This window comes from Trypanosoma rangeli (assembly GCF_003719475.1).
Source record: "Trypanosoma rangeli strain AM80 chromosome Unknown Tra_15.4_contig_00047, whole genome shotgun sequence".
NCBI lineage: Eukaryota > Euglenozoa > Kinetoplastea > Trypanosomatida > Trypanosomatidae > Trypanosoma > Trypanosoma rangeli.
Window position 1 is genome coordinate 9,827 of NW_021705791.1, and position 22,738 is coordinate 32,564.

The 22,738-nt window shown below is 50.6% G+C and overlaps 13 protein-coding genes and 1 pseudogene across 13 annotated transcripts in view, besides 19 other annotated features; all 14 read right to left on the reverse strand.

Annotated features, from left to right (window-relative positions):
• Positions 1 to 479, reverse strand: part of TraAM80_02148 (60S ribosomal protein L7) — a gene marked incomplete at both ends in the record, with an annotated part of 573 nt that extends 94 nt beyond the window's left edge. The window contains one exon of the mRNA XM_029379164.1: positions 1 to 479. This exon is cut by the window's left edge and continues 94 nt beyond it. Within this exon, the coding sequence (XP_029240971.1) occupies positions 1 to 479 (479 nt within the window).
• A 194-nt stretch (positions 480 to 673) lies between these two features.
• Positions 674 to 1,132, reverse strand: TraAM80_02149 (uncharacterized protein; the record flags this gene model as incomplete). The annotated part of the gene is made up of 1 exon (XM_029379165.1): positions 674 to 1,132. The coding sequence occupies one exon, from the start codon at positions 1,130 to 1,132 to the stop codon at positions 674 to 676; it is 459 nt and encodes a 152-aa protein (XP_029240972.1).
• A 38-nt stretch (positions 1,133 to 1,170) lies between these two features.
• Positions 1,171 to 1,224: a sequence feature (A-rich).
• Positions 1,225 to 1,434: 210 nt separating this feature from the next.
• Positions 1,435 to 1,461: a microsatellite.
• A 227-nt stretch (positions 1,462 to 1,688) lies between these two features.
• Positions 1,689 to 2,396, reverse strand: TraAM80_02150 (putative HIRA-interacting protein 5; the record flags this gene model as incomplete). The annotated part of the gene is made up of 1 exon (XM_029379166.1): positions 1,689 to 2,396. The coding sequence occupies one exon, from the start codon at positions 2,394 to 2,396 to the stop codon at positions 1,689 to 1,691; it is 708 nt and encodes a 235-aa protein (XP_029240973.1).
• Positions 2,397 to 2,582: 186 nt separating this feature from the next.
• TraAM80_02151 (eukaryotic peptide chain release factor subunit 1) lies at positions 2,583 to 3,800 on the reverse strand (the record flags this gene model as incomplete). Its single annotated transcript, XM_029379167.1, has 1 exon — positions 2,583 to 3,800. One exon carries the CDS (start codon positions 3,798 to 3,800, stop codon positions 2,583 to 2,585), a length of 1,218 nt encoding a protein of 405 aa, XP_029240974.1.
• Positions 3,801 to 4,126: 326 nt separating this feature from the next.
• Positions 4,127 to 4,155: a microsatellite.
• Positions 4,156 to 4,164: 9 nt separating this feature from the next.
• Positions 4,165 to 4,201: a microsatellite.
• Positions 4,202 to 4,238: 37 nt separating this feature from the next.
• Positions 4,239 to 4,256: a microsatellite.
• Positions 4,257 to 4,290: 34 nt separating this feature from the next.
• On the reverse strand, positions 4,291 to 5,877 carry TraAM80_02152 (uncharacterized protein; the record flags this gene model as incomplete). The annotated part of the gene is made up of 1 exon (XM_029379168.1): positions 4,291 to 5,877. One exon carries the CDS (start codon positions 5,875 to 5,877, stop codon positions 4,291 to 4,293), a length of 1,587 nt encoding a protein of 528 aa, XP_029240975.1.
• A 293-nt stretch (positions 5,878 to 6,170) lies between these two features.
• Positions 6,171 to 6,204: a sequence feature (A-rich).
• A 97-nt stretch (positions 6,205 to 6,301) lies between these two features.
• Positions 6,302 to 6,336: a microsatellite.
• Positions 6,337 to 6,450: 114 nt separating this feature from the next.
• On the reverse strand, positions 6,451 to 7,470 carry TraAM80_02153 (silent information regulator 2; the record flags this gene model as incomplete). Its single annotated transcript, XM_029379169.1, has 1 exon — positions 6,451 to 7,470. One exon carries the CDS (start codon positions 7,468 to 7,470, stop codon positions 6,451 to 6,453), a length of 1,020 nt encoding a protein of 339 aa, XP_029240976.1.
• A 57-nt stretch (positions 7,471 to 7,527) lies between these two features.
• Positions 7,528 to 7,561: a sequence feature (A-rich).
• Positions 7,562 to 7,817: 256 nt separating this feature from the next.
• Positions 7,818 to 7,835: a microsatellite.
• A 188-nt stretch (positions 7,836 to 8,023) lies between these two features.
• On the reverse strand, positions 8,024 to 8,971 carry TraAM80_02154 (uncharacterized protein; the record flags this gene model as incomplete). The annotated part of the gene is made up of 1 exon (XM_029379170.1): positions 8,024 to 8,971. One exon carries the CDS (start codon positions 8,969 to 8,971, stop codon positions 8,024 to 8,026), a length of 948 nt encoding a protein of 315 aa, XP_029240977.1.
• A 242-nt stretch (positions 8,972 to 9,213) lies between these two features.
• Positions 9,214 to 9,256: a microsatellite.
• A 108-nt stretch (positions 9,257 to 9,364) lies between these two features.
• Positions 9,365 to 10,798, reverse strand: TraAM80_02155 (uncharacterized protein; the record flags this gene model as incomplete). The annotated part of the gene is made up of 1 exon (XM_029379171.1): positions 9,365 to 10,798. One exon carries the CDS (start codon positions 10,796 to 10,798, stop codon positions 9,365 to 9,367), a length of 1,434 nt encoding a protein of 477 aa, XP_029240978.1.
• Positions 10,799 to 10,875: 77 nt separating this feature from the next.
• Positions 10,876 to 10,910: a sequence feature (A-rich).
• Positions 10,911 to 10,950: 40 nt separating this feature from the next.
• Positions 10,951 to 10,968: a microsatellite.
• Positions 10,969 to 11,459: 491 nt separating this feature from the next.
• Positions 11,460 to 11,505: a sequence feature (A-rich).
• Positions 11,506 to 11,507: 2 nt separating this feature from the next.
• On the reverse strand, positions 11,508 to 12,065 carry TraAM80_02156 (hypothetical protein; annotated as a pseudogene).
• A 228-nt stretch (positions 12,066 to 12,293) lies between these two features.
• Positions 12,294 to 12,345: a sequence feature (A-rich).
• Positions 12,346 to 12,697: 352 nt separating this feature from the next.
• On the reverse strand, positions 12,698 to 15,679 carry TraAM80_02157 (uncharacterized protein; the record flags this gene model as incomplete). Its single annotated transcript, XM_029379172.1, has 1 exon — positions 12,698 to 15,679. One exon carries the CDS (start codon positions 15,677 to 15,679, stop codon positions 12,698 to 12,700), a length of 2,982 nt encoding a protein of 993 aa, XP_029240979.1.
• Positions 15,680 to 15,931: 252 nt separating this feature from the next.
• Positions 15,932 to 18,073, reverse strand: TraAM80_02158 (uncharacterized protein; the record flags this gene model as incomplete). The annotated part of the gene is made up of 1 exon (XM_029379173.1): positions 15,932 to 18,073. One exon carries the CDS (start codon positions 18,071 to 18,073, stop codon positions 15,932 to 15,934), a length of 2,142 nt encoding a protein of 713 aa, XP_029240980.1.
• Positions 18,074 to 18,292: 219 nt separating this feature from the next.
• Positions 18,293 to 18,333: a microsatellite.
• A 131-nt stretch (positions 18,334 to 18,464) lies between these two features.
• Positions 18,465 to 18,489: a microsatellite.
• A 17-nt stretch (positions 18,490 to 18,506) lies between these two features.
• On the reverse strand, positions 18,507 to 20,177 carry TraAM80_02159 (ras-like small GTPase; the record flags this gene model as incomplete). The annotated part of the gene is made up of 1 exon (XM_029379174.1): positions 18,507 to 20,177. One exon carries the CDS (start codon positions 20,175 to 20,177, stop codon positions 18,507 to 18,509), a length of 1,671 nt encoding a protein of 556 aa, XP_029240981.1.
• A 79-nt stretch (positions 20,178 to 20,256) lies between these two features.
• Positions 20,257 to 20,280: a microsatellite.
• Positions 20,281 to 20,364: 84 nt separating this feature from the next.
• Positions 20,365 to 20,430: a sequence feature (A-rich).
• Positions 20,431 to 20,619: 189 nt separating this feature from the next.
• On the reverse strand, positions 20,620 to 21,216 carry TraAM80_02160 (uncharacterized protein; the record flags this gene model as incomplete). The annotated part of the gene is made up of 1 exon (XM_029379175.1): positions 20,620 to 21,216. One exon carries the CDS (start codon positions 21,214 to 21,216, stop codon positions 20,620 to 20,622), a length of 597 nt encoding a protein of 198 aa, XP_029240982.1.
• Positions 21,217 to 21,682: 466 nt separating this feature from the next.
• On the reverse strand, positions 21,683 to 22,564 carry TraAM80_02161 (uncharacterized protein; the record flags this gene model as incomplete). Its single annotated transcript, XM_029379176.1, has 1 exon — positions 21,683 to 22,564. The coding sequence occupies one exon, from the start codon at positions 22,562 to 22,564 to the stop codon at positions 21,683 to 21,685; it is 882 nt and encodes a 293-aa protein (XP_029240983.1).
• A 56-nt stretch (positions 22,565 to 22,620) lies between these two features.
• Positions 22,621 to 22,677: a sequence feature (A-rich).
• Positions 22,678 to 22,738: the final 61 nt, after the last annotated feature.

Here is a 22,738-nt window from a genome sequence, read left to right on the forward strand (position 1 = left end):
CGCTGACCGTTGAGCTTCAGGTGGCCACGCTTGTACACCATCGCGCGGACCGTGCGCAGGGAAGGGTACCCGTACGCAATGTAGGGCTCAATGGCACGGAGCATGTTTTCCATCGGTTTGTTCAGGCGCACAAAAACGGTGTTGAAGATCTGGCGCAGACGCAGAAGCTGAAGAATCTTGCGCTGCTTCGGAGCGACCTTCGCAATACCGCGGATGCGAGTGACCACAGCCACCTTCGGCTTCGCCTCAAGGTAGTAGTTTCCGCGGCTCTTCGCCAGGCGGCGAAGGTGCACCAGCTTCTTCTCGGTGGAACGGTACTCACGGGAGTACTTGAGGCCACGCGCGTACGCAAGCTTCTTCAGAGCGACCTTTGCCGCCTTGTTGGCAGCAATCGCCTTCTTGAAGTTCTCCGTCTGCTGCTGCTTGAACGCAGCGCGCTTGATGGCAGACTCCGGGGCAGGGATAGTCTTCGCGGGCATGTTTGTGCAATGAATCCAGACGACGCCGTGCTAGTGTATGTAATTAAATAAAACAGAATAGAGCGTGAGGCAGAAAAAACATTTGTGCTAGCAAAAAGGAGCATGACAAGTTCCTGAAATAAGACGTGGGACACCTTCAGCCGTGCCGTTAAAAACCAAGAAAATTGAGTGCTAAATAAATACGAGTACTGTCACTATGCGTCTTTAGCATCACCCCAACGACTTTGTAAACTGTGTATAATGTACAGAAGAGGAAAACCAAAACCCATCCAACAGATACAGCTGTAAATGAGGAGTGTGGCAGAGTTTCGCATAAAATGTGTAAATCCAAGCTCCGTCGACTGATACAGAGCAGCCGCAGTGAATTGGTTTGTGTCGATTCCAACAACAGACGCCGTCACGGACGCAAATGGTACTACAAGGAACAACTCGAGAGGAGTAAGAAGCAGATTGACGCTTGTCGCCAGTGTCGCCTCCAGTGTGCTGCACTGCAACACGCGACAGATGATTAAGGTGGCAACGCTCGTCAGCATGGGAACAGGAAAAACACCTCCGATAGTTCCCGCGGAGAGGGCAATCATCAGCCTTTTGAGGGTAAGCTCCCGGCACGGAACCACAAGACGGTGAAACACGGCGTCTCGTAGCCACCCCATAGGGAAGAGAATAAACTCACTTGCTACCACCAATATTTAAAAGCAAAACAAAAAACAAAAACAAACAAACATGGACTGAAAAAAAAAAAAACTCGTAGAAAACCTCTTCCTCGTTACCGGAAAAGACAAAAGGATGAGGGACCGTCAAGCTGCAGCCATTTACCGCTGCAAGCTAGTCGTTCTTCATATTCCTCCTTTGGCCCAAAAGAAAAAAAGGGGATAGCGAAAAAAAGAAGGAAGGAAAACGCATATTCTCCTACCAGAAACAAAAAAAAACGCTGTAGAATCAAGAACTTAAAACGCTCTCGCTCTCTCTCTCTCTCTCTTTCATCCTTGTCACATATACGCACATACGCAGAGACAAACCAATACACCATGGTATCCCCTTCTCTTCAGCGGTACATTTTAATCCCTCGCCCCTCACTTGGCCTTAATTGCGAGGCCCTCCTCCTTTAGCTTTTTTTGTAGAGTCTTCTCCGCCAAAATGTCGTTCGCCATCTCCTCGGTGCATTCCTGCACCTCCACAACCTCCGGTATCCAGTGCATAAGCATGCGCTCAATACCGCTTTTTAAGCGTCACGCCTGCTGACGGGCATGATTTACACGCGCCCTCCAGCAACACAAAAACAGTACCATCATCCATGTCCACATAGCGCACATTCCCACCATCCGCCTGCAGCATAGGCCGTATGCGTGTGGCAAGCAACTCCTTGACAGCTAGAATTACTTCGTCATCATCATCCCTTGGCTCTGTGTCGTCATTGTGTCCAGCAATAAGATTTTCCCCGTCTTCTGAGAGAATTTTCGCATTGCTCTCCGAAAACTGGGTGATACTCTCCTTTATCGGCAGCAGAATCTCTTCCCAATCCACGAGGGAAGCCTTCCGTATTGTGACATATTCATCGGCGAGGTACACAGCTTCTACCCCATCGATGCTGAACAATATCTCCGCCAGAGGCGACTTGTACGCATGCCCGGCGTTTGGAAAGTCCATTGAGAAACCGGGTTGAAGGAAGGACAAATCCATCGAGTAAAAACGCAAACAATCGGGATTTGGCGTCTCACTCGTCTCAACTAAAAGAAGACGCTGGGACGTCCACATGGGAGTTGCGGCACCCCCAACTGTGCGCCCCAGTTGGTGGTGCCCAGTAGAAGTATCGACGCCACGCACCACACGAATTGCCGATGACAATGGCCGCCGATGCACACACAGACGAGCTGCAGAACGTGCAGTCAGCAGACAGGATAGCGACACCCGGAGCATCCTTCACTCCACGAGCAGGAAGTGAGCAAGTAGCGCAAATAGAGAAAAAAAAAGCCAAATAACACACGAGCAGAGGACACACTGTGGAGGAGAAAATGGAAGGGGTAGGAATGCAAGAGAGAAAAGAGAGCAATGCAAACGACAAACATAAGTTACGTGCACTGTAATTTACGTTCAGAAGCCCCTTCAAACCGTCACACGTGCAGGGGCATTCTCTCGAATGAATGCAGCGGCCTCTTCACTATTAATAAAATCTTGGACCACCGCCATCTCGTCCAGCTCTGGGCATGGAAAGAGAAGAATAGCGGCCACAGAACCCAACTGTGTCAGTTGTTCACCAGTAATATGATTACTAGAAAAAACACTCGCTTTTCCTCCACTGTTATTGACAAACTGAACGAGTGACAAATAAAAACGTCTTTCAACGGGACTACGAGAACGAAACACATCGTCGCTTACCATGAGTCTTCCTATTGCTCCCATCATCGCCGCCTGGTAAACCATTTGTGGGGTGTAGACACAACGATCAGGATCACTGCTCATTGTGTTATGAAAGCTTTGCCAAACCTTCATGTCCTCCGCGGAGCGTGTAGAACTCATTTCACTTGCGACAGTCGAATCGGCAAAAGCCTTGCGAAGTCCATCATTTGTGCAATCTGTAACTTTCACGAGCACCACCTTCGACAAATTCTTATAAACGGTTCGCAGCGGCCCCGCCTCAGCGTGCACGGTAGCGGATTCCATGTACTTCAAAAACTCCTCCCGAATGTGGGCAGGGGAACATACAAGAAGTACCTTTATCTTTTCAAAGTCAACATGCGTACAAATGGCGTCCAGTACATTTTTAAAAAAACGCTGAATGCTCTTATCCCGCGCTGTGCCATCATTTTTGTGTTTCTTCGCGATCGTCACCTCCACCTTCGCCTTGGGGTACATAAACGAGGGCGTCACCAGCAGTAGATTTGCCGTCCCATTATCCATTATCACGGCCACGGTGTCAGACCTAGCCTCGCTGCTGCACGCCTCTTTCAGTCTAGCCTCGGTGATATCATTCCATTCCTTCTTGACGATGGTAATGTCCTGCGGCGGGAACGTAATAATCGACAGCGTATGGTGTGCGCCAAGTTTCACGTGCTCGTTTTCCGAGACGTTGATGCCTTGCACTCGGAGTTCCTCAGGGGAGAAATCCACCTGCCGCACCTCAAGCTCCAGTGTAATGACACGCGTCTCGGCTGCCTTTGTGCCGATGGATGTTTCCTTCGTCACTTTACGCCGAGTCTTCGTGCGCACGTGATCGCCGCAAAGCAATAAGTTGTACAAATGCCACAAGTCCTCCGTTGTATTAACTGTGACTTTCACCTCCACCTCCCCGTCGGGTCGAACTGCCTTTCGTAGGAGGCGCATGTAAAGAAGTTCCCCCAATCTGTCAACCACTAAAAAAGAGAGAAATCAAACTGCGCGCCCAAGCAATTGAAAATAACAAAAAAAAACATAATAACTGTCCTCAAGGTAATTCCACAAGAAACGTTTCACACGACCCAGTCGGACGTATACTTGTGAAATCTCGTGCTGAAAGCACCCGCGAAGCCACAGACGCACGCCCACGGCCAACGGCCACAGTGCGATGGGCGAAGTCAAGCGGTAGTACTTCAGTGACAACATTGTAGGAGAAAACAAACAGAAACATAAAAGATCGTCCCGCGAATACTCTAAAAATTTATCCCCCCCTAATATATTTATATATGTGTGTATGTGTGTAAAAAAAAAGACACGCGCACACATGCACACACACACACACACACACAAAGAACAAAATAATAATATTTTAAATACGCAAGTCCAGTTGTTGTTGTTGTTGTTTTCCCTCCTTTTCCTTCGCTTTTTCTCAAATGTATCACGGAAAAAGGACGTAGGGGCGGATGTGCTCATTCCTTAAACAGCGATCCGCCATCAACAACATCTCCCTGCCACGCTTAGAGCAGCAACGCAGTCCTTCAGCACCAACAGTGCGATAGACATGCCCTGGCAGATGCCGTCTCATCCTCCAGGCAAACACGGTCTCATTCCCTGGACCACCAGTAAACTGGATTAACTCGCGAATACGTCGCAGTAGTGGTCCATTAAAGAGACAAAAGGAACTCGTTTCATTCCTCATGAAGCCCGCATAGGAACTTGTGAGTGGATTCCGCCGTGGACGCTGAGGGTAAAAAGTCATACCATGGTCAAGGTACACAAAGGAGGGGTGATTCGGGTGAAGCATAAAGTTATTCTTAACAGTGGACCCAACATTTGTCGCGCCCACCACAAAGTTATTCTTGTTTGGGGAACGATCCATGTTTCCCACAAAGTAGTCAAACATACTCAAGATAGCCAAATGAAGAACCCCGGCGTAGTTCCTCTCCCGAATGAAGCCAATCACGTCTTCGCCAATGAGTCTGTTTAAGTCAAAGAAACCATGCCACGTGTCAGTGTGAGAGGTGTAGGGAATGCGCATCACGCTGGACAAAAAATGTCCCACGTCAGCAATTTTAAGTTGAATAGACACGCCAATGCATTCATCACCACTTTTGGCACGTTCCACATGGTGGTTCTGGCGCGCATAGTCAAAAAGATCTTTCTTCACCCACTCTTCGTAGGTTTTGACACCGGAGGCTCGAAGGTATTCCGCATTGCTCTCCACAAGGTGTTTGTACCTTGACACGCAAGTCTCAAGCATCCGAATTGGCAAGCAGGCCCATCCAGTGGGGGGTACACGATGCGTCAGTAAGAGGCGATCCGCGTGAAATGTCGCCACCTCTCCCACTGCCTCTAAGGGAAAAAGACGCTGTGGTACCTTTACGATAGTTTCCAAAGGTTGTTCGATCACCTCACCACTTGCATCGTGAATAGAATTAAAAACAATCCCAAACTTGATGGTCCGCTGATCCACGGACTGTGAAATCGGCACCAACTCCCCCCAGTTGGAGGGGTTGGTCATGAAATTAATGCAGCGTCGGTCCCGACGGGGGTTGAATGGAACGGAGAGGACATCACACCCCGTGACATCCTTCACCTTGCGGTGTCTCAGATAGCGACGTTTCATCTCATGCTCCGTGACTCCCAGAGAGGTGAGTCGTGTGCAGCTTATATTTGTGACTGTCCACTCGTCTAGTGAGCCATCATGACCTGTCGTCATAGCAGGCCCCCAGTACTTCCGCGAAACAACGCCCTCCAGAAGACTTTCGATACCGCCTGTAAAGCCCCAAAGTGCACTATCCTCTTCGTACAAGGCACTCTTTGGAAGAGACACGGTGCCCCTCGCAAGATCGACTGCTCCCATGTTAGAGTCATCGATAGGTGGTGGTGGTGGTGCGCCACCCTCTCGATGAGTCCGGAACAACTCCAAGTACACAAACAACGCCACACAGAAAAGAAGAACGCGTACAAGATGTCGCCGATGTAGACTCGGTTTTTGACGTGGATATGACCTATTTTCTTTCATAATTCGTTTTGCTTTCCTTCTTTAGTTATCCTTCTCCCACTGAATTTTGTTTTTCCTTGCCCCTCTTTTTCTTCCGTTTCTTTCTTGGCCTTTGTTGTTATTTTTAAGTTGAGTCACACAGTATCTTTCAGGGTCTGGTCTCTTTGTGAAGTCCCCAGCACCACATACGAGTTACAGAGGCGCCCCTCCCCCCCCTTCTGAGTCGCGTGGCGGGGGCAGCTGCAATCGCAGCAGGTTTAACGTTATTGCGGAAAATGCGCGAGGAAAGAGACAGCAACACCGACAATTAACCGATAAGAACGAAAGGAAAGATAAAAATAGAAATAACATGTAATTCACACGCCGCAGAACAGCAGTGGCAACAGAAAAATACAAAATAAAATGTAAAAATTTAACAACTGCCTCCCGCTCAACACTATTGCACTGTTTTTTTTTTATTTTGTGTTGTTTATCGTTATTCGTCCATCCGCACCAGTCGGGTGCGTAATCGTGTGCGCCACTTACTTGCAGTTGTTCATTCCTCTTCTTTTAATTATTATTAGATTGATCCGTGTAGTTGCGTGTGTGTTTGTTTTACGGTGCAACATAACTCTCACGTTTCTTCTCCCCCTCACTCACAGCTGCTGCCAACCGTTCGCCAAGTCCCATCGCCTCAGCCAGACACCGCACTGTCTGCTGGCAGTCGCCGGGGAAGAATATATCGCGGCAAATCCCCTCGGTATCTGCGGCGTGTTGCGCGTACTGACCGTAACCCTCGCTACTACTGCTGGAGTGAATGCTGCCGCTGTGGTTTCTGCTTAGTGGCCGCAGACTTGGCTCGTCCGTGGGAAAGCGAAACATGATGTCACCAACACGCTCCAAGTTGAACAGCACCCGTGGCACATCGGGGCGCACACCGACCGCAAGGCCCGCAAAAGGGTGAACCTGAAGTGAGGTTCCCATGATAAGCAGTAGCTCCACCTTCGGCAAGTCGTCAAAAAGGTCAAAAAACGAATCGGGTAGGCTTTCACCAAAAAAGACAACGTCCGGCTTCACCACACCCCCACATTTGTCACAGTAGGGCACTTTGCCCTGCCGGCACTCATGGCTTACTAAGTCAATGTCGTACGGAGAACGACATCCAATACAGGAGGCAGTTGAAAAGGACCCATGTGCCTCCACCAGCAGTGACTTGGGCAGCCCGCAAGCCCGTTCCAAGCCGTCAATGTTCTGTGTGCAGCATCGCAGCAGGCGTCCCTCATCCGCTAACAGCTTGATGAAATAGTGTACAAGCGTTGGCCAGAAATGGCCCGGCCAAAGGTCCATCTCGCGCACAATATTGTAGAAGACATCTGGACGCTCTCTTAATAGTGTCAGTGAAAAGGCATCTGTCGGGGAGTTGAGGTTGTACTTCCCAAGGTTTGCGTAGATGCCTGTGTGGGGGCTACGAAAGTCAGGGATTCCCGCCGCGACACTTATGCCGGCGCCAGCCATGACGAGAATCTTTGTCACGTTGTTCTGCTCAATGTAGCGGGCAAGACCCTCAAAGGTCGGTTCCCCAACTATGTGCAGAGAGTTGGCGCTGTCTTGAGTCATCGAAAAAAAGCTATCCATCTGGCCGCCAACTGCAGCCACATTTAGATGCGGCAGACATTAACAATAAGACCGCAAAAACAAAGATTCAAAACAAACAAACAAACCAACACAGTAAAGATGTATATGTATACGAGCTACAAGCTAATAAATAAAAAAGTCAAGCGCACACATGAGGAACTAAAGATAAAACAATGTTGTTGTTTTATTTTTTTCCTTGTTACTCTCCCTCTCCCCTTCCCTTTCCGTTTAGTCCCCACTGCATGTTCTCTTTATTGTACACGTTTGGGTGAGCGGTTACTAACAAAAAGAGAAAAAGGGGTGCAAGAAGCAAGTTATATATATCATCCTTTGTGTGTGCATGTGTATTGTTGTTGTTGTTGTTGCTCCTGCTCGCTTCCGTAGCATAACAGGCACACACACAAGTCACATATACAAGAGCAACTCCAAAGACTACAATGTTTCCTTCCTTTTCCATTGAAGGAATGAGGAAGTAGAGGCCTCCTGCCCTTAAAGGCAGGATGGCGAGAACTACCCGTGAGCCCAAGCACCACGCACTGCACGGGTAGCACCCTCATAGAAACGGTATAACTCCACGTTCAATCACAACCTCGTTGTGATCAAGGCACCAGGCGTGTGGAACATCCGGATCCATCTCCATCACAAAGCCGGCATTCCCTTTACATAAGTCCCTTACCTCACTTGCATGCTGCGGTGTCGCCCACTTGTCACTGATGACGTAGTAGAACACCATGCGACCCTCCACAGCTCTCAACAGTGGTTTGTCAAGCGCACGCACCTGACGGAACTCCTGCCGCGCCATACCAAAGCAGTTCCAGAAAATATTCTGATTCAAATGCTGTGTCATCAATCTCCGTAGTGATGGCCTCACTGTGGGCGCGTACCAGCGCAACAATGACGCAAAAATCACCCTGGGCATCAGGAGAACTAATACCAAACAGTAACTAAACAGAGTATAAAGCATCATATTGCTACTCAAAAAAAAAAGTCGTTTCCCGTTCGGTGAATTCTGTATATTTGAAAGTACCCCGCAAAGCGAGAAGCAGCGTTTAATAGAGGAAAAACGCGGTAACATCTGCAGCGCCACAAACGCTCCAATGCTGTGGCCACCAACGTAAATATGTCTTCCATACCACTTCAGCGTGCACGGGGTAAAAATGGCATGCAAAAAGTGATCGGCTGTTTCCACCTGATCCTGTAGATCAAAGGCCCTACCGTTGTTTTGGTCAACAACACTGTGCCCGGCAAACCCCATCACAAGCACGTCCAAACGACGTACAGACATGAGTTCCACAAAACGTTCATAAAGCTGCACGACACCAGGATTACCCGGAAAGAGAATAAACAGCCTTCGGTGCGGGCTCGGCGGCCGCCGCATCGCCTCGGTGCGAGACGTCTCACAAAGATAACCTAAAAGATTCGGACAACTCTGAAGAACCTCCACCACCGATGACGGCCCTCGTGGGGACTGCCATGTCACGATGGCGTTTGGAAATGACATGGCACAAGGCCGCTAGACCCTTTACAGTTGTGGGCATCAAAAAAAAAAAGAGGGGATAAACAATCCATAGACGGAGTGAGTATTCGAGCGTTAGTAGACTCTGCACGAATAACACAACACAATGAGAAAAAGAACCTTGAAAAATAATGTGCAAAAAACACGGCGTAAAATATCTGAGAAAGCGGTATAAGGAGAGCAGCCCCAGCACGTTTCAATAAATACTGTAAGAACGTGGGGGATAAAACAACAACAACAACAACAACAATACACAAACAACAGCATACACGCATAGCTCATGATGATTCAGGCGGCAAAGTTGAAATGAGGCCAGTAAATCTACTTCCCTATCTGCATCTGCCGCTGCAACGTCGCACGTTTAAGCTGCCGCAGCTCTCACTCGGAAAAACGCGAAAAGTTAGGAACTCGTCCATGCACTTCTATTAAGCGAAGTATATGGGCAACACGCTCATTTGTTCCTGTAAATGGACGAGACTTTGGGTGAGAAGTGGTTTCCTCGACCATTCGAGGACCTTGTCCGACTAACACCTCCACAGAAGAGTCTGACGCATCGCCTCTCAACGGTCCTGCATTCGATGACGGAGAAAGACCCGCCTCCAGCTGTTTCTGATATGCATGCATCTGCGCACAACGCTTCTCCAACGCCTGCTGAAGCTCCCGCTGTTGTCGTTTCAGCGTCACAATGTCGTTGCCACAAGCTCCTTCCGCAGTATGTTCCTCCTCGTCATCGCCTCCTCCACCGTTTGCGACCCTGTCCAAATCCAGAGCAGGAGAGTAGAGGTGAATGAGATACTTCGCCAAGTGTTCGTAGCCTGGTCGGCGCGTGCCGTCGGCAGACAACCCCTGATGAGCGCCTGAAGCCAGCCATGGCCGTACAACCAGCTGGTGCCCCACAAGTTTGATTTTAACGCGGCGATCAATAAAATAGTCTCCTCTCGCGCCAAGACGCCGTATTGACACAGGAAACGGGAAACCAAGCCCATTAAGCAGCTGAACCACAGCTACATCAATTGCATCAGCCATGTCAGAAGCATCTGCTGCAACGCAGTATCGCACACATTGACAGGAGCTCACAGTGCGGAGAGTGCAAAGGGCATCTGCAACACCCCTAGTTGAATACGCTGGAAACTCCACGTCCGTGTTGTCCACCGTATGGTCCTTGGGGCAAATGTCACGAAATGTAAAGGTAGACTTTTTTTGCGTCTCTTGCGCCATACAATACATGTCGCGTTTACTCATGTAGGCAGCCTTCAAGGCCTTAAACCCCTCTGTAAGGGCAACTACTGCATCGGAAACGCCACGTTCCTCTCCTTGGGACTGGCCTCCCGTGCAAGTTTGATGTGCCACCATTTGACGTAGTGCATCATTTACTGCCGTCAAATCATCTACTTTTGTCTGCAGCTGATTTATTTTCTTTTCCATCGCAAGCAATTTATCCAAGTTGGGCATCTTGGGATGCTGCTCGGCGGGAGTACTATGTGCACTCACACAGCCCTTTTCCACTGCAGCCACAGTTATGCCGCTTACATCAAACCCCAATAAACGCAGGCTGGTTACATCTTCTGTCGACCAATTTGGTGTCGCCTCTGCGTCGCCACCGCAAGCCTGCAATTTGCGACGCAGCCGCCTTGCGTCGCTGGCGAGGTCTTCAATGTACTGTGCCATCAGCGCCAACTCTCTACCACTCTCGGTGGCATCTTCTCCCCCCGCAACGGCATCCGCACGAGCTGCAGCCGCCTCAATCTCGTACTGGCGGATAAGAAGGTCGAAGGAACGCTCCGTTATGGGAAAGTATTCCTCCGCCCCCATCCCCGTACTGTCGATGGGGACTCGGCAAGGGGAACTGCTGCCCTAATTGCACAACAACCATGAGAGACACAAACGCGAAAACAAAAAAAAAGAAGTAAAAATGAAAAACAAAGCCATGTGAAACATAACACCAACACCGTCGCGTCCATCGGCCCCCCCCCCCCCCCCCCACTCACTCATTGCTGTAAATGCGGTTCACATGCAAGAAAAACACATGCCCGCCCCTGACAGCGGTCAGCTACAGAAATAGTGCAATCATTATTGAATAAGGCGGTGGTGAAGAGCGATGCGGCCCCCCTCTCATCACCAATATTTTTTTTCCCTCTCTCAATCTCACTCTCACTCTCCTATTCCAGCCTGCTAACTTTACCCTCCCCAGCGAGAGAGAAAAAGAGATAATATGCCTTTGCAGTAAAGACACACAAACTAGCAGATCAAGATGATAGGCACATATCTGCACACACAACGTCAACTCTCCCTCACGTCTTCCTTGCTGTTGCTTCAGCTACCCAGTATTTCCTGCCTCTCACAAATCTTTCATCGTTACTCCGTTTCGCCCTTGCTCTCTCACGTGCATGCCTTCGTGCATTTCCGCTGACCATTGCTCCCTCTTCCCTTCCACCCACTCGCCACAAAACTCACACGCAAAAAGGGAATGAGTAAAAAACAAAAAAAACCTGACTGAAAGAAGACAAAAAAAAAAAAAATCAATCGGCGGTACCTTCAGTGCTGATGGGGAGACGCGTGACGCGGATGCCAGGGTACGTCTTGAACAGGTCAGCAAAGTACTGCACCACCTTGTCGCAATAGTCACTTTTGTGCAGCCACAACTCCACACGCAGTGACTCGCGGTGCACACTGCCAGGCTTGTGTGCAATGCGCACGACATCGGCGACGCATTCATGGCCTGTGACAGTCTGTAAGTGTTCCCCCAACACCGCTGCGAGCACCAACACCACGGCTTGTTCGCCCTGCGCCTTCGTCCGCGTAAATACGGAAACCCGATCACCGTCCGGAAAGTTCTCAAAGTAGGGCTCCACTTTGTTTCGGGCAAAAACCAAGTTATCATCTGCCGGTAGCAACACCAGGGAAGGAAAAGAATTAATGGTGGCGTACACCTCCTCCGCTGTCGTCACCCAGTCCAGTTCCTTTGGCTTCTGCTGCTCATCAAAGTCTTTCCCCTTTTTTTTTGTCGGACAAATGGAAAATATGTGACAAACCAGCGATCCATCAGCGGGTACGTCTGTACTGGCGGCGGGTTGCTCATGACCTCCTTAGAAATGTTATCGATTCCTTTAAATTACTGTCCCTGTATTAGCGGCTTCTCCACTGGATTCCGCAAAAGACCAACGTCTATGGTGCAAATACGCGTGTATCTTCTAGTTCTCACAACTCTACTCTGTTTTTCCTATAGTCGTCCCACAGCCCCCACCCCCCACACACACTCTGCCGGAGACGAGACCACTGCAAGCGGGTGAAGAGGTGGATAAATGAGAAAAAAAGTAAAGAACGAGAAAACAAAAAAAACAAAAACAAATAAAAAAAAATCGTTTTTATCATCTACTTTTTGAATGCTGCTACTTTCACAACACTTCTTACCCCTCGCTCGCTCCTCGCAAACCGTGTTCTTCGTCGTGTTCCCGTTCAAACCCAAAGAGTGTGAAATGCAGTCACTTTTTTACGTGGTTTGCATTCATGAACACGTTTTTCCCTTACCCGCATTTCCCGCCGTGTGGATGCGTGCTCGTGCCTCTCTCATGGCCGCAGGCCACCCACGCCACACTCTCACCGATGCCAGAAACAAGGCAACATCAAATCGTCATAACAGAAAAAAAAACACGATTCACTCCCAAGTTCCATCCACAGCGTCCAATTGTGCAGGAAAGGCACGTAGAACGTCTAGGCTTCCCGCAGCACGTGAAACGAATGCTGCAGCACCCTCCTGATGCAGCGACCGTGGTAATGAATCACGGACTCGTGATCATCACTGTCGCCTACAGCTCCGCGGTAACTACACATGGCTTCCGTCATTCGGTGTAGCACTTCAAGATCAACGTCGTTGAGAGCCGCAAGGACGCCCATCGTTTCAAGAGCTCCTGCGACGTGTGACAGCATCGAGGCACACGCAGCCTTTGCCATCTCGTGTGTTGTGTGGCGAAAAACATCCACGCACAGTGTACAAGTTGCGGCGAGTGAGACACGAGGATATGTGGCAATAGTGTAATGGCCAATGAGATGCAGGGCGGCAACCTGCACAACAGGGCTGTGCTGAGACCCACACAACCCAACAAGAACATCGTAAAGGGTGCATCTTCTCTCCAATTTGCAGTAATCATCGATATTGCGCAGTGTGCGCCCCTCCTCGTCGTAGTCGCAAAGGCCAAGAAGAACATCAAGCAAACGCACCTTCATGCGGCTAATGCGTGGCGGTGTTACGGCACAAGTGACGCCTGAAAGGATAGAGCGTAGTGCCACCGAGCTGCCCTCGTCCACGCTGAGAAGGCCCAGCACAAGACGCGACACAAACGATGAGTCCACAGAGTCCAACCGTGCAAGCGACCACCACGTCAATGTTGTGCATGCAGCTACAGCAGCGCATGCATCATCCACCTCAACAAGCACACGAACGAGCAGCCACATGGCGGATTGTACAACACCACCGCACTCCTTGACGTCCCCCGGGCAATTATCATTTACTGTCTTCCTACCGCTAGGCATCTGTTTTCGGGAGAGGCGAGAGGCAGCCTCGGCTGCCCCACGTGAGAGTGCCAGAAGATGAACCACAAGCGAGGCAGTGGAGCTCACGTCAAGACTCTCCTCAATCATCCGCAGTGTAGTCCTCCACTCAGCAAATGTGGTGTCATCCGTGTACGCATCGGAGTCGTACTGCTGTACGGTGGCAATGCAAATCTCCAGCGTCGTCGCAGCCGCAGTATCCACAACGTCATCCTGCAAGGCATCTACCAAAGATGAAAGTTGTTGCAACTGTGACAATAGTGCACTTGCTGCCTTATGCCTTTCCATTGCACTTGCATACTCTGTAAAAATGGAGTGTATGACATCCACGGCGAGAATACGGGGAATCAATAGCACTGCCCACCGCCAGCATGCGTAGGAGATTGTCGCCACCTTGGAGACAACTTCGCATACGCGATCCAAAGTAACTCGGGTGCCGAACAGTTCCTCCGCGCTCAGCTGAAGACACATCTCTTCAACTATGCGACCCAACATAATCTCCTCGCTATCACTGTCGGCATTCCCCTCTAGTTCGTCTTCAGTGTACAAAAATGCAGCCGAGTTTGAACTTTTCTTTCTCTCTTCTACAGCAGAGGCATTTGGCATTGCAGCACGCTGCTGGCACATCGTTGCCGTCGCCATCAACACCTTACATACGGCATCCTTTGGAATAGCAGCATGCAATATGAAACGCCGCAAACCACGTATGCGCACGGAAGTTGGAGAGGGACATTGAAGATCCACAAACACCTTCATCTGCACTCGATCTACCGAGTACGAGCCACGAACAGACATGAGTGCGCCTCGCACTAGAATGTGCGCAAGCTCCTCAAACTGTGCTGGTAACTCCCATAATACCGCTAATATGCCTTCAAGCAGAGCACAGTGCTCGGCTGGTAGAGCGTCGCCAAGCGCGAGCAACTCAAGTAGACCAGGTGAAAGTGGCTCTAGTGTAAGCAACAACGCACGCGGCGACGGACCCAGCGTGCAGCCCCGCGCAAGTGCAAGGAGACGGCGCAACGCCAGCAGGACCTCATCCCTATCCCTGTCCCCGGTGGCAACGCGTAAGGTGAGTGCCCTAAATGCAGGTGTGAGGAGATGCCTATTATAAAGACAGAAGCATTTGTAGCTGCGGGCAAATACCGAATTGTCTTTCTCGTCTCGAGGCGGTAGGTGCAGTGTGGCGTTAAGCATGGTCGCGATGCCCAGCTGTAGTCTTTCCTCAATTGTTTCTCGCTTTAGGAGACGCCCTTGTCGGTTCGACTGCCTCTTCAAAAAAAGGGGCAAACGATGCTGCACCAGATCCACCTCGGGAGTAACCGACTTCTCCGTCACACACGCCAAAAGATTCACCAGCTGCGCAGAGAGCAGCATGACCTGTTCCGTCAACGTTAGACATTCGGTGTAGGTCACGCTGCCTTCCTTCAAAACCCACGCACGATGTAGTGGGGTGTAGAAGAGGGACGCAATCTGCTTGGCAGCATCCATCGCCATGCCCTCCTCCACGCGGTCGTCGAGTAGTAAGACTCGAACCACACCCATAACACCGTCAGGAAGCGTCATCATGAGACCGTTGAGGAGACTGGAGATAAACTTCTTCTTTTGCAGAAAACGAGGCGCATTAAAGAGACCCTCACCCACGTGATTCTGCGACGCACCACTCACCAAAGCCCGCTTGCCGTGGAGAAGCAGAGGATAAAGCGCCTGGACAACGCGGTACGTTTGGCACACACGGGAAAAACAAAAATACAGCAACAGCTCCGTGCAGTAACGCCGCACCTGCACATCCACGTAGAACTCAGATTTCAAAATGTTAAATGTATCAAGGCGCGGGAGAGTCTCAACGCGCACCGTACGGTTCTGCTGGGGGAAAGACTCATCTGCAAGAAACAACATCGCCGCAAAAACTTCCTGCAGGTAGTACTGTTCAATAAGAAGATGTGCATCATCATCCGACTGGGGAGCAGCAGCAGCAGCAGCATTAGTAGTAGACGATGACAAGAGCCAGTGCTCCAGAATCTTCTGCAGCTGTTCAAAGATGGTCACCTCAATCCTGGGAGCGTCCTCAAGAAAGGCACTGCGTAGAACGCACCGCAGCGTCTCGGCTTTCCCGGCCACCTCTTCAAGACGAGTAAGTGAAACCATAGAAGTAGCTAACACAAGCGTGTATATGTACGTATGCACGTAGCAGGGAAAGAAGAAGCAACACACGTTTTATTGAAAAAAAAAAAGCATACATGGAAAAAATTTTGATGTGTACGTTTCAGAGAAACGACGCACAAAGCACAAAGGAGGGGAGGGGGAAGAAAAAGAAGAGCAACGAGAACAAATACCAATAAATACAAAATGTGTTTTCCCCCGTTTGTCTCGGTGCGTACATGTGAGTGCGCTCCCACCTCAGGTTGAGGACTCGTCAGGAGCTGCAGCTGCAGTCAGCATCAGCGCAAGACCTTCAACCCACGTCTTGGGTGTGCATTCCAGCTCCGCGACGGTCCACAGTTTTCCCTGCTCCGCCGCATCCGGCGGCATCTCATGCACGGTGACCGCAAACACGTCCTCGCTATAGTTAAGCCGACTAAGCATCGTTGCGAGAGCTCGCCACTGTATGAAGTTGCTCGCCGCCGCGCCCGATGGCAGGGCGCAGGCCTGTCGACGACACTCCACCACAACACTACAGTATTTGTCATTCCGCAACCACTGCGCTGAGACAAACACGTCGCGTACCAGACGTGGAAACCCAACAAGAGACGCAAGCGGGATATTTGTAGGCTCGCGTCGCAGGAGAAACTCCAACACAGACTCCTGATCGCCCCAGTTGGACGGAAGGAAGGAGGCAGCAAATTTTTTAATTCCATCCACCGAGTGGCGCGTCACAGCTATAAGTTCCAAAAGAGACGCTAGGCACTGCAATGGCCACACAAACATGTCACTCACAAAGGCGCACGTCGATCCTTTGCGCGGGAGCAACGATTCACAGTCCAAGCACCATCGCACCCCACGCGCGACCTCAGCGTCACTGCACACGGACCCTGTTCTCTCTACCATGAGGGCAGCCACGCGCTTCTTCAACTCTTCATCTCCCTCTTCCTCTGCCTCCTCCGCTTGCTGTGACTGCGGCTCACCTGCACCGCAATTTTCATCTTCACTGACTGCAGTAGTCGTGGGGCTACGGCTGGCTTCAAACCCAGGCAAGCAAGGTGCCGTCCCCTCAAGCAGTGGAAACAACACATCTGTGATCACTCTGTAGCACTCCACGGCATCCTCCACACCACAATCCACGTGGCCATCACGCACTCGCCGCAGCGCCTTGAGAGCGATATCTTTTATAACTGTGGAAAGGGCATAATTGGGAAAAATCGCTTTTGAACCTGTTTTCGCTGTAGCACGAAGAAGAAACCAATCCGCATCCTCACTCACCTCCACCGTGCGCAGCACCTGGTCGCGCCAGTGAGCGCTTACAGCACACCATCCAATGCGCAATGCCGTTTCCCGAGCTGCAGCCCGGGTGACATCAAAAACGGCACGCTTCTCTGCCACAAGACGACGCAGTGACTCCAAGTGATCTTGCTGCCACGCAAGCAACTCCTCATTATCGGTGGGAGACGCAGTTAGTCGCTCAAACACCTCGTCGTCTCGCCCAAGTGTGTCCCACAGCAAAAACCGGACGAAGGGTGACAAATGTTGAAGTGAGGCGAAGGTATCAAGGTGACGCCCGAGTACTACAAGGGCGCGGTAGCGCAGCTCCTCGTCCACGAGGATGTCTTCCATTCCAGAAGAGGTCGCCTTTTTGGGATGCAAAAAGATGCGATTTTCGTCGAGTGGAGGACGACGCTTCTTTGGCTCAATCAACTGAATCTCCGTGTTGACCTCAGAGTGGGGGTGGGGAGAAGGGAGCTGCACAACACGACCCAACCGCGGCAGGCGGTGTTGGTCTTCCGTTCGCCGATCTCCGTCGTAACGCGGCAAAACGCCAAGCTTATGCGATGTCCGCTTGTGGTACGAATACGCGTGCGGATCGGCGCTCTTTCGCATGGCGGACACTAGCAACGCCTCTTCCATGTTCTCCTCCTCAGGGAAGCCAAACACGTCAAGTGCTTGAAGAAAAGCACGACAAAGATCACCACCCCGCATGTCTGTGACAGCCAATGATGAGAAGCGCTCTATCATGGCATTTAGGTGAGAATGAAAGACCCCGCTGAGCCTCTCTCGCTCTGTGGCAGCCAACGTAGCTGTCTCCGCCTCCCAAAACGCTACAAGACGCAAATTCAAGTCATGAATAATGACTCGGCGCGTATCCCACGACCGCTCAATTGCAACAACACCGCAGGTATAATGCAATTGCTTTAGCATGCTGGTGTACAACACCATATTTACCCGCCTCCAGAGGAACACACCCAACGGCTGCGTTGATTCGCACAGTGTCTCACCCTCGTCACAGGAAGCGTCAAGTGCCTCACCGTCCAGATTGTTGGTGTTGGTGTTGTTGTTACTTGCGTCCCTCGTGCTTGACAAGGAGCATGAGCGGCGCCGTTTACCCATTACTATGCGCCTGCGCGTTCTTTTTTTATGTGTATATTATTTTTCGTTCGTTCCTTGTGTCCGCTTGTTTGGTTTCCCCCCCCCCCCCCCACCTTCGTCTTTCCGCCCACACAGTCTAAAGGGAATGTTGCCACAAGAGGAGGGAGGTGGGCAGAAGAAAGCAGCGCACTTGCAGATGTGTCTAACGACAATGAATACCCCGCTTTGTCTTCCACTAGGATAATAAAATAGTAATAATAATGCTAAAAACATAAAAAAAAACGGGGGAAAATAAATATTGTCGGTACGAAAAATCGCTGCAATTAGACGAGCACTAAAAAAAAACAAAAATAATGTGTGCCGCTGTTAAGACACATCCATCCGTACCCCTTCATCCTCAGCCTTCTTCAACCATACACACACACACACACACACACTGCATGGTGCTGTTGCACTAAATGTAGTCGGGGTTAGAGTCCTTTACGTCCTGAATGAGCCGGATGGGAACGCCGCGAAAGTCGAACTCTTCCACAAGAGCGTTTTTCATCATCTCCTGGAGCGCCTTTGGCAATGTATTTTCATCGTTCTTCGTCTGCAGCTGAAGCAGAAATGTCGGCGGACGCGTATTCACCTGTGCAATGCGTCCCACACGGGCAACGTGGTAGGGAATGATAACTGACTTCTCCATTTTGCGCCAGAACCGTGTCAGCTCCGCACGCCGCACCCGTTTGTTCCACGTATCATAAAGTGACAATGCCTGATCCAGGAGTAAGCTGAGGTTTAGTCCCGTGTGGGCGGAGACAACGACGGCGTTGCTGTACTTTACCTCCCGTACTTGTCGCTTGATTTTGAAGTCAATCGCCTCTGCAGTCGCACTCTGATCCAGCACGGCATCCCACTTATTGGCACACAGTAAAAACGGTCGCCCCTCTGAAGCAACAGAGTGCAAGACAGCCATGTCGTACTTGTTAGGATGACCTTCTGTGGCATCAAAAACGACAATCACCACATGCGCGTAGCGAATCTCATTGACGGAGAGTTCGTGAATGCGGCCAATGAAATCACGGTCGGCACGGAATCGGTGCCGGCTCAAGCCAGCAGTATCAATAAGCTTCACTTTACGCCCCTTGTAAATGCATGGTAGTTCCACTGGATCACGGGTTGAGTTTTTCTCATTTACGGCACGGTTACGCTCAAAGCCCACTAAACGGTTGATTAGACTCGACTTACCGCTATTTGTTCTCCCCACAAGTGCAATACGAATAAAGCGATCTGCGCAATTGCGGTCACGTATCTCCTCCATGGCAGACTCGTCTCCCTGCAGGGCGAGATCCTCAATATCCCAGTCATTCTCCACTTTCTGCATCGCGTGGATATGGTACAATGGCTCCAGCACAGCCGCAAGCATCTCCATTCCCGATTTTAGCCGCGCAGAAAATGGAATGGCATTGCCTAACCCAAGTTCATTGTAGCGTTCAAGGACACGATCCTCCTCCTCTAACGAGACGAGATCCATCTTGTTCACCAGCACAAACGTTGGCATGCACTTGAGATGCAAATACCGAATGAGGTCAAACTCGGCTGGGTGCAGATCTTCATCCACCGCTGTGACGAAAATGGCAACATCAGCGGTCTCCACAGTGCGAAAGGCCTCCTCCACCAGTTTGCCGTTCACCATGCCAGGTGTGTCAATGACGGTGAAATGCATCCCTTCCAACTGGGCATGGCCCTCCACCGAGTCCCGCGTGATGCCGTCAAAGTCACGTACAACGTTCTTCCGATTTGGCATCGTCGGGTCCTCGCTCAGCAAATTAAACAGAGATGACTTACCGCTGTTCATGCGACCAACAATTGCCACACGAAGCCGTTGGTCGCCGAGGAGCTTCACTACCGGCTGCCACCCCGCCACACGCTGTCGCTGCTCGATGGTGTGATTGCTGTCGGGTAGCGCAGGCGAGATGTCATTGAGAACACCACCCGAACGCCGAACCTGTTCGCGCCAGTCTGAGCTGAGACCGTGTCGGACCTGCCTACCCAACGGCAATGCAAATGGCGAACTCTTCGTCGTCGTTGTTGCAGCGGCGCTACTAGCGGTGTTCGGCGGCGTGGATGTGGTGAGAAACATCGTGCCACCGACACACCCGACAGTCGCAAGACAACGTCTCCGCATACGTTGGTGCTCGCTCCTTCACATTGCGTTTTCCCACACACACACAAACACACACACAATGAGAAGGTGGGGGAGAGGCAGTAGACAGTAGATAGTGCGAATGCGCACAAAACCCCACACAATGACCATCGCCCTCAACCACAAAAACAAAACAAAAAAAAACAACTAAAAACAAAAAATAAAGACGACAAGACAAAAAAAAAAAAAACTTTCTCTCGTATTGCGCAGTTGTGGTCTTGTGCAAGAGACACGAGACGGGTCCGCACACATATAGGAGAGAGGGGGAGAACGACGAAGCAAGAAAAAAGGGGGGCAGACCAAAAAAAAAGGCAAACAAACAAAGCTGAATAAATATTCAGCCAAAACAAATACCCGTGATCCACCTCACATGAACGTCTTAAGGTATATAGTTAAATAGAAGTTCATCCACAACTTTGCGAACACCATCGCTCTTGGCGGTGGCAAGGCAGTCATTGCGGATGTATTCCACGTTGTCCGTCTGCAGCGGGTGAGCCGCCAAAACCAGTTTCACCAACTCCTCATTCACGGCCGACTTACTCAGTTGTGCACGCAACACAGCCCGAACAGGGCGTCGATCCGACGGGTCAAAGCACTTATTTGCAATAAACGCGCGGACGGCGTCCACGTTCTCTCGCTCGCAGGCCGTCAAAAACAAATGTTTGAGGTGATACTCCTCAATAGTCCGCTTGCGGTCCCGCATCAACTCAAAAAGAGGGGCAAGCTGCACCACATGACCGTGAAGTACGGCGGTAGCTATGAGTACCGCCAAATGTTTGTCGGTAGCAAACTTGGCAAAACGGTAAATCGTGTTTGAGTCCCACTGCCGCCCAATAAGCTCAACGTAAATGACTTCATCTATGCAAGCCGCACCGAGCTCTGCCTCGTGGACGCGGAGAAATTCCGTCAGACCATCATTGTCGCGGTTATAAATGTACTGGCGCAGTAAATCGTTCAAAGATTGTTTCTGCCCCATAACGTCACCATGAATTTCCTTCCTTTGCGTGTATGAGTGTGTGTGTGTACACGTGTTCAACACGACGGCCTGAACTAGGCAGTGTTTCTAATTTCGTAATCGTATGCGGGAAGCTTCTCTGCGTGTCCTCTGAGGGCACGGCAGCAGAAGATTCAAACGTAAACACGCACACACACAGAAAAAAGGGGACAAAAAAAAAGTGTGGAATGAGGAGCGAAATTTACCCTCAGAAACTGCAAGAAAAAAACCGGCGTACGCCATAAATGCCAGGCAACAGCAGAAGAAACTGTGTGATCATGACAAAACAAATCCAATACCTGCAGCAACGGATGGCACAACAGAGGGAAAGAAAAAAGTGGGAAAAAAAAGGAGTGGGAGGCATAGACGCCACCACCACCCCAGACAAAACCATTTCATTCAGCACCTCTTTTATTTCCTTGTCCCTCCCCCTCCTCTCTGTTCGCATCTACTTGCAGTAATTGATGTTTACACGCGACAAGAGTGTTGGGATGGAGGCGATGAGGGAGCCGTACTTCGCGGCGTTTTCATACAAATCAAACAGAGGTGCGGCAACCAGCTCCATGTCACGCTGCGCCACCGTCAGCAGCATCTGCGGTGGAAGGTGCACAAGAAAAACGGTTCGCACCTCCTTCACATCACTCTCAGCCACATGCGCTGGAACGTACGGGTACATAAAGGGATCAAAGTGTGGCCTGTACCACCGCCCAAGGACTTCGCCAACGCGAAAGGACGACGTGGACGGCGCCACATTATGCGAAGCACCAACCTCAACCACCGTCTCCGACTGCTCGTTCTCCGCTGCCCGTGACGTCATCGAACTTTTTTTTTCATTTAGCAAGTCCCTACCAAGCTTTCGCAGTAGACACATCTCCTCCGGTTCACCTTTCCTGCAACGCCCACCAGGCAAGCAGAAGACGGCCAGATTGTTTACGTTCGTCGCTGGCAACACGCGTGACTGTGCTAGCGACTTTGTGTTATTGTGCCGCAGCAAAAGGACGTGCGGGTGGTCGTGATCGTGTACAAGAAGGACACCCTCAACCGAGTGCACACATTGCTCCTCGCGACAACGCGCCTTGAGGCTCATGAGTTTTTCTAGTGGCGTCTTGAGTCGCCGCTCCACAGCCTGAGAGGCATTGCCGCCAGCATCACGACGTTTATTCACCGCACCACCACCGACACCACTGCCGTCGTTCATGCCGCTATTATTATTAGTGTTGGTGTTCGCATTGGTGCCCCGCACCACCGCCTGCATGACACTCATAACAGAGGGGTCCTGCAGCAGGTAGGCCTCGAACGGGAACACATCAATCTTCGCCTTGAGCGACATTTAATGGCCTTGCACACACCTGCTCTCTGTGAACTACGACCGACGACCTAGTCCTGCAGAAACAATAACGACAATAAGAAACTCACGAAATCAAAAACAAAACACCATCAAAAGGAAGAGAAAGTCACAGACGACGCAAACACCAGGGACACAACCCAAAGTTGCCCAGAACTG